At 62.1% G+C, this 7,970-nt stretch overlaps 1 protein-coding gene across 1 annotated transcript in view; it reads right to left on the reverse strand.

Annotated features, from left to right (window-relative positions):
• Positions 1 to 707: 707 nt before the first annotated feature.
• Positions 708 to 7,970, reverse strand: part of LOC111155976 (ubiquitin conjugating enzyme E2 I) — a 25,833-nt gene continuing 18,570 nt past the window's right edge. The window contains exons 4-7 of the mRNA XM_022516472.1: positions 7,619 to 7,691; positions 4,092 to 4,201; positions 3,874 to 3,953; positions 708 to 1,312 (exon numbers count right to left, since the gene is read on the reverse strand). Coding sequence (XP_022372180.1) covers positions 1,249 to 1,312; positions 3,874 to 3,953; positions 4,092 to 4,201; positions 7,619 to 7,691 — 327 coding nt within the window. The 3' untranslated portion in view covers positions 708 to 1,248. The remainder of the gene's footprint in view (positions 1,313 to 3,873; positions 3,954 to 4,091; positions 4,202 to 7,618; positions 7,692 to 7,970) is intronic.

Raw genomic sequence — 7,970 nt, forward strand, 5'->3', positions numbered from 1 at the left:
ACCGAGGGCCCTGGCGACCGGCCCTCCCGCCCTGGCTCTGTCTATGCGCTGGAACCACAGGTGAGCCGTTGAGAGTCCCCGGAGCGGGGGAAGGGGGAAAGGCGAGGTCGGCTGGTGCAGGGCCCTGCTGTTGCCCGTCTCCACCTAGGGCCTCTGGCGGCTGAGCCGGCACCCAGACCCGTTTCCCAACTGAGCAGGCAGCTGACTTGGGGAAGCTGTGCAGTGGGCTCAGGTTTTGGGGTGCCGTGTGAGCATAGCGCCACAGGCGGACCGGGCTCAGAGACCCTCAGGAACAGGGAGGCACCTGTGCGCGGTGGCCTCAGCCTGGCCCCGCACTTGGGGTGGGGCTGGCGCAGCGGGCGCAGGGGGCGCGGGGCAGCCGGTGAGGCCGGGTGGGCACTGGAGACTGCAGGCCCTAGGTGGACACCAGCATGTGCCAGAATGAAGGGGAGCCGCTGGCGCCCTGTCCTCCCTGGGGCTGGGTCCAGCCCACGCCAGTTCTAGAAGGCTCTTGACACCACTTCCGACCTGACCCATCCGCTCTCTGTGCAGCCCCCAGACCTGGGGTGGGGGGCCAGGCGCTGGACGCACACCGTCCTCCCACACAGCGCTATTCAGAGGCCCGGGCCGAGCGCCACGCAGGTCCAGGCGTGGCCAGGCACTGTGAGGCCACCTCCTCACGCTCTTAATGACGATAATGCAACGAAAACCTTTATATAAACAGTTTATTTACTCTAAACAGCAACACAGACAAAACGCCATATAAACACAAAGGAAGTGATGCGGAAACGAGACGCCGCTGCCTTTGGATCTGAGGCTCATAAGCAACACAACCTGGGGTCTGCGGGGAGCGAGGCGGGAGGGGCCGGCGGGCGGCTGCGCGTAGCTCTACACGGCGGGAGGCATGCCTGCGTCCGCGAGCAAAGGAAACTAGCTCCTCGGGGCTCATCGAAGTATAAAAGTTTATAATCTTACAGCAGTTGAAATACTGACATCAATATTAAAATAAAAGCAAGTTTTACATAACAATCAAAAATACAAAAGACCGAAGGAAGAGACCCTGTATGAAAAACCGGACAGCTCAGCGCGCCGAGGACTGCGTGCCAGCGGCGGAAATGGAAAATGGCGCCCGCCCACCCTCCCAGGTGACTAGTAATTGTACAGAGCAACGTCAGATTTGCAAAAATGTTGTAAACAAGTTCTTGCCAAACCAATCCCTTCCTTCTTACGCTGCCGTGTGGTCGCTGCTTATGAAGGCGCGAACTTCTTGGCTTGTGCTCGAACCCTCTTCTCGTACTCCACTCTGTTTTGGCTGAGGAGGAGGTCAAGAGAGAGACAGGTCAGTGGGTGCGAGCCCCCAAGGGGGCCCAGGGCGTCACGGGACGCCAAGCGGACTCAGAGGGCGGCCTCTGATCAGCAAGGCCCGGGGGGTGGCCAGGCGGGTACCACGCTCTAAGCCGGAAGCCGCTGCCTTCGTTCTGGAGAGAAAATCCAGATCGCGGGGCCGAACCTGGGCTACAGATGGGCGGGGCTCCTCCTTGTTTCCCTGTGGGGCCCTGGGGGCCAAAAGAAGCTCCAGGGCTGACCTGGGACCCTGCACGGAGCCCAGGTGCAGTGTGTGCACGTGGGGACACCTGCCTGGGGGTGTGGAGTGCTCCCCGCAAGGAAGCTAGGGTTCTCCCCAAGCTGTGCTCTCTCCACGGACGCCTCTCAGGACGCTGCTCCAGGTCACTGTAGCCCAGGCCCCGGGGCATGCTGGGGCTCCAGGGTGGAGGGACAAAGGGCCCCCGAGGGGACTTCCCTCAGCTGGCAGTAGGCTCCATCGACCACACCACAGTGGCAGCCACCTGCCCGGGCCACCGAGAGCTGTGGCATCAAGGCCACAGGACACCTGTCTGTGGCCCGTTCCGGCCCCAAGGCTCCAGGGCAGAGGCAGCCAGGTTGGCCCTGCTGTCCACCACCAGGGGAGCCCCTGCGGCCCGCAGCCGGCTGAGGTGTTCCAATGTGCTCTTAAAAGGGACGCTGACGGGAGAAGTCGTGGGAACAAGGGCAGGCCAGGACCGGCGGCGACGCATCCCGGAGCAGGAAAGACACCCAGCAGCGCCGGGGCAGTGGCCACACACCCCACCGCGCCTGCTGGTGCACCACCGCGAGCCTCCAGGCCTGCTGCCCCGGCGCTGGGAACAGACACAAAGAAGGCCAGCTGCTCACGGGGGCACTGTGGTGCCTGTGGCCACCATCAGCCACCATGAGCGTCACCCATGACAAAGCGCACACCGGGGGGGCGCCTGGGTGGCTCAGTGGGTTAAAGTCTCTGCCTTCGGCTCAGGTCATGATCTCAGGGTCCTGGGATCGAGCCCCGCATCGGGTTCTCTGCTCGGTGGGGAGCCTGCTTCCCCCTCTCTCTGCCTGCCTGTGCTCTGTCTCTGACAAATAATTATGTAATCTTAAAATAAATAAATAAGTACATAGATAATCTTAAGAAAACAAAAAACAAAAAAAACCTCGTGCACCGGGCCAGCAAGTTCTCTGAAGGCCCGAGAGCTCCTCAGCTCTGCAGGCCACTTGGTCTGTCCCGAGAATGCGCGTGCCCTGAGTGGCCTCGTACGTGAGGCTTAGGCCACTGCATCAGTGCGGACAGATGGCACAGTAACATCTCACAGCACCCGGTTCGGGGACAAGGGCAGGGAGATGATCTCCTGAGTCACTGTGAGTGCACACACACCAACAGGACACGGAACTACTGCTGAGCCCCACTGGGACAGGGCTCCGGCCCTGGCTGGAGTATCCTGCTGCCCCTGGCCAACACTGGGCTGGGCCTAAGACCTGAAACCATCGTGGGGGGACAAATGCATCGCCTGCAACCTGGCACTTCTCTCAGGTGCTCCCCGGACGTGTCACCTGGCAATGTCCAGAGCGGCCGGAGAACGGTCCCGACCTCAGCTTTGACCCTTGGCACTGCTCTGATCCCAGAAACGTCCCCCAGGAGGAACACGCCCCTGCCCAGCCTCTCCCCTACCTTAGCCCCATAGGTCCCAGCTTTCCAAATGTGGAGCAGTGGGGGGTCAGAGTCCCCTCCCTGGCATAAGGCCCCTAAGCCGGGCCAGCCCAGGAGGCTGGCAGACACGGCCAGGGGACCCAAGACCCACAACCGTGGGGCCTCTGCTCAGGCACAGGGTTCTCCCTGCGGCTGACTGGCCCAGGCCTGGGAGTCTAACCTAGTCACTGCCTCCCTCAGCGCAGGCGGTGGGCGACCAGTACCATGCAGAGAAGGGCTGGGGCGAGGAGTTAACGCCTGGCATCTGGTGGGGACAGCATGGCAGCTAGGTGACCCAGATCAAGCCAGGAGTACCGTTCCCCTACGGCCCACATCCAGGCGTGGGAGGAGCAGCAAGATGGACATGGCGGGAGCTATGGGGCCCCTGGGGAACCATGATACTGAACATGCCTCCTTTGGTGCCCACACCTGGGGGGCCTGGCCCTCTGAGCTGCACTGGGGTTCACTGAGGCACCTGGTTTGCCTGGCCACAGCCCGTCAGGGACAAAGTAGCCAATGGGAGCCTATATCACCCAACTCCTGTCTCCTGACCGCCCCCCCTTAACCAACAGTGCTGTGGCCATACTGGCCCTGGTCACCTGTTCTTGCCCACCACAGGCTCTTTGCACACAGAGCTCCCACTGCCTACAGGGCCTGCCTGCTCGCTTCCCGGCCTCAGACGCTTCTGTGACCACCTCACTCGGTCTCCCGATCATGGCTCGAGTCTCAGGGCCATCCAAGAAGGCCAATGGGAATGGCAGCCTGGGCCGGACTTCCAGGGAAGCGTGTGCAAGCCAACACGCGGCCACGGCGAGGGCGGCCGGACCAGTACTTACCAGTAAATCGTGTAGGCCTCTGCTTGAGCTGGGTCCTGGATATTTGGTTCATTTAGAAGTTCCTGTATTCCTAACAAGATCTGCGTAAGAAGTAAAGAAACACGGAGCTCAGCGGTTGCAAAACCAAGCTTTCCTAGGACACTGGCCCCGGCTTCAGAGCAAGACCACTGTCCTCTGGCCCCACAGAAAGGCTGAGGCCGGCCCCCTGCACCTTGTACCTGCTTAATCGTGATGGCTGGCCTCCAGTCCTTGTCCTCCTCGAGGATGGACAGGCACACTGTGCCTGAAGGGTACACGTTCGGGTGAAACAGCGGTGGCTCAAATTTACCTGCGGCAGAGGGAGGAAGGAAACACGTTTCTGTGGCAGCTGCTGTCCCCTCCCCTGTATCAGGTGCCTTGCTGGCCAGCAGGCATGCGGCTCAGAACTGGGGCTGCGAGGTGGCAGTGTGGGCAGGGCGCACACAGTTCCCAGACTCAGGGGTGAAGCCATGTGGTTGCCTAGGTCCCCGCCCCTGGTCACCCTCACCCACCTCCCCAAGCCAGCCCAGGTGTGGGAAGTGGGGGGGGGGGGTGCTGTAGCAGATGAGAACAGTCCTGGGGGCACAGCGGAGGGCAGGAACTCTGAGGCCCTTCCTCAGTGGCCATTTTCAGAGCAAATCATCTTGCTTCGAAGAGAGGCCTATAGGACTCCACACTATCCCCCTCCACGTTTTTTAAAACACAAAAACTAAAAAAACAAAACAAACAAAAAAACATGTAGGAAACTGTAAAATGTATAAGAACAAGAACTGCCTTGAACCCACCCTGGGAGAGTCCCACAGCTAAGGTCTGAGACCATTTCTCTTCACGTGGGCGCCCTCCCCCTCCCCCCTGTACTTACGTTCACCCAGGAAAGCACGACAGGGGCAGAGCAGCTCGAGGGTCCCAAAACAACAGACAGCCGGAGCTGCCCCGAGCCGCTCTTCACCCCCAGCACGCGAGCAGCACCCCGGCGGGGACTCCTCAGACGCAGGCGCCGTGGCAAGTGTCCCCCCCCACCCCGGAGCCACCGCTGCTCGCACCCAGCCGCTGTAGACAAAGCCGTGAGCAGGCGTGTGTCCGTCCCAAAAAGGAGGCAGCGCCCGTGTGCAGCTTCCGTGTGCCCCGCAGAGCCCGCTGGGCCCCATGGAGCTCTGCCGTCCCCCTAAGGAGGGGCAGCCGCCTCCTGTGACTCGGGCTGGCACTGCCCTGGAGACCCCGGGGGCCAGTGCCACACACGGTCCACTTCTCAAAACGCCCAGCAAGTCTCTCGTCCGTTTGCCAACGGGGCCATCCCAACTCGCCGGAGCGCCACGCACATTCTGGCCACAAGCCCCATCCGGTGGGCCTCGCGGGAACCTTCTTCCGTGCCGTGGTTGCCTTTCTGCTCTTCCGATCGTACCTCCTGGTGAGCACAATCCCTGATCTGCATCTCACCAGAGGGGCAGGTCTGGTGTGTTACCTAGGAAAGCGCACCGTCGAGGGGGCAGCCGCTTTCCCTGAAGCCCTGACCCCAATTCTGGTCCCCGCTGGCTCCCTCTGCCTGGAGAGGTCCCCGCCCCGCGCCGTCACAGGGCCCACGGCTGACTTCCACAGGACTCCGGCTCCGACTGCGCGTCATCACGTCGGGAAGACCCGCTGTGTTGTGGGTCCTCCCCTCCGGTGGCTGTGGGCCGGCCTCTGCTGCCCAGCACGGGCTCGTCCACGGACGCTGGGGCTGCCTCCGGCTTCCCGCGAGCACGCACGTGCCTGGATAGTCACTTGGTTAGCGCGGCTGGGGCCCGGCAGGCCCGAGCCCGGCTCCCGCAGACACGGCGCACACACGGCAGATGGTGGGCCCCAGCGGCTCGGCCCTTCCACCCTGGCTGCACGCGGCTTGCAAACGTCCAGTGAGAGCCGGCACCTTCCTTCCCTCTGCAGGCTGGCAGAGACGACAGCCCCTCTTGGGAAGGGCCTGCCGGCTGGCGGGCTCTAAACCTTTTCCTTACTAACCGCGTACGTGCCCTTCAGGTACTCAGGGCACGTGCTCAGGAGCACCCAGAACCTTCTCCCCACCCCAGTCCACCGCTGTCCCGGGGAAGGCCTGGTCTAGGCGTCTTGCAATCCAGCTGCCGGCCGCTCCGCCCCCAAGGGGCGGCCTGTGTCACTGCTCAAAGTTAAAGGGACCCAAGGAATGAAGATGCCATCTCCTACCCGCCCCCTTCTTCTCGGAGCCCTACCGCTCCACCTCTGCATGGGGCGTCCAGATCTCTCTGGAAGGCTGATTCCCTCCTTCTCCTGCTGCAAAGCCCTGTCGTCTGTTACTTAGAGCACCCTCTCCCCACACCTCTTGCTCCTTCTGTCAAGAACTGAGCCACCCTGTGTGTGGCGGCTCTGCTCCTCGGGCCTGTGTCCCTGTCACCGGGTTCCTGCGGCTGGGGCGTCGAGGTCCCATCTTGCCCATCCCGCTGTCAGGGCCGGGTGCCCGCTCCTGATGAGCCTCCGCCCGGGCCTCGCAACCACCCCCGGCACTCGGAGGGCCAAGCCACTCGCCGCCCTCTGCGCCTCTACCTGCCAGGGTCCCCGTGGCCATTGCCACACAAATATGCTTGGACTGTGCCTGGGATCACACGGGCTGCACAGACAGGCTTCGAGACAACAGACACCCTCACAGCACTGGGGCTTCCCGCCCAACTGGGGAACCCAGGTCGTCGTGTTGGAACCTGTCCTTGGCTTCTGAGCTGTGCTCCGGACCCTCCAGACGGCGGAACGGGGTGGATTCACCCCGGGGCCGCGGCTACCGCAGCGCCTGGTTTGAGCGCTTCACTTGCAGCAACTCCAGGAAAACAGGGTTTGCGCGTTAATCTCTCATCCCACAACCTTCACAAGCCGGCGCTGTGAAGAGGCTGCAGCCCGTCTCCCTTTCATGCTCCTCTGCGGGCACTTCTCTCTTCCTTGTTGCATTTGCTCAAACTTCCATGTTGAACAGAACTGAGAAAAGCAGCTAAACTTGTCTCATTTTCCAGTTAAGGCAGTCATTTGAAGGGGCAGCTGCACGTGGCGGAAACTACCCAAACAGCAGAGAACCACCCCGAACAGTCCATCCCGGTGGTTACCCCGCTACTCGTTAACCTCGAAAGTTCTTCTGGTAGATGCCCTCATAATGGAAAACATGCTTCTACCTTCTGAATGAGTAACTGCAGGGTAAACATTTACACACGGCCTGGCCTTGCCACGGGCTGTGCACACGGAGGCACGTGTTCGCTCCCCACTGACTGACCACGGACAGGGCTGGGGGATCTCTGGCCACAAAGGAGGGACTCGCAGGCCCTCGCCGCAGTTCTGCCACAGTGCGCAGCACCGCATGAGGCACCGCGGCCTGCCCGGGCTGCGCACACGAAACTGTTACCAGCGGGGAGAGCGATATCGGGTGAGGAACACAAAGCTGTCTGAGGGGGGAGGCCCTGGACTGTGGTCCTTCACATGCCCATCCCTGCTGGGGCTGGAAGTGGTGGCACCTTCTCCCCAGGAGGCACAAAGAGCCCCGGAGCCTCCCAGTGATCACAGCCAGGATCAGTGACTCAGCCCACAGTGTGCGCCTCCCAGCCCGGGGGCTAAATGAGCTCCGATCCACAGCCAGGCTCAGGGACAGGAGCCCCCAGAGTTGCCCTCCAGAGAACACCAGACCGTAGATCTCTGCTGGAACGTGCCGGAGCAGAATGACTCTGGCGGACTTCGCTCTACTCACATTTTGGGGGTGAGGATGGGTAATCGTCTTTGAAAAGCATCCGGAGCTTGAACAAACCGCCTTCCCAGGGAGTCTGTTGGGAAACGAAGCAGCGGTTAGGAGCGCGGCGGGCCGAGCTCAGAGAAGCCGCTTCTGCGGCCCGATCTCCGGCACCGTCCCAACAGGGAGGTGGATCCCTAAACTGGCCCAAAGACCAGCTGTCCCCATGACAGAGCTGTAAGTGTCTCCATGGCCCCAAGGGGGCCTGGAAAGAGCCCTCCCTGGGGAGGAGTGGGGCTGAGGCCGGACTTCTGGGAAGATAGCAGGGACTTGGCAGCCCCCATGACCCCAGGACTGGGGGGGGGGGGGGGGG

This window comes from Enhydra lutris, unplaced genomic scaffold (genome assembly GCF_002288905.1).
Source record: "Enhydra lutris kenyoni isolate GAN:26980312 unplaced genomic scaffold, ASM228890v2 scaffoldscaffold45, whole genome shotgun sequence".
NCBI classification, from domain to species: domain Eukaryota; kingdom Metazoa; phylum Chordata; class Mammalia; order Carnivora; family Mustelidae; genus Enhydra; species Enhydra lutris.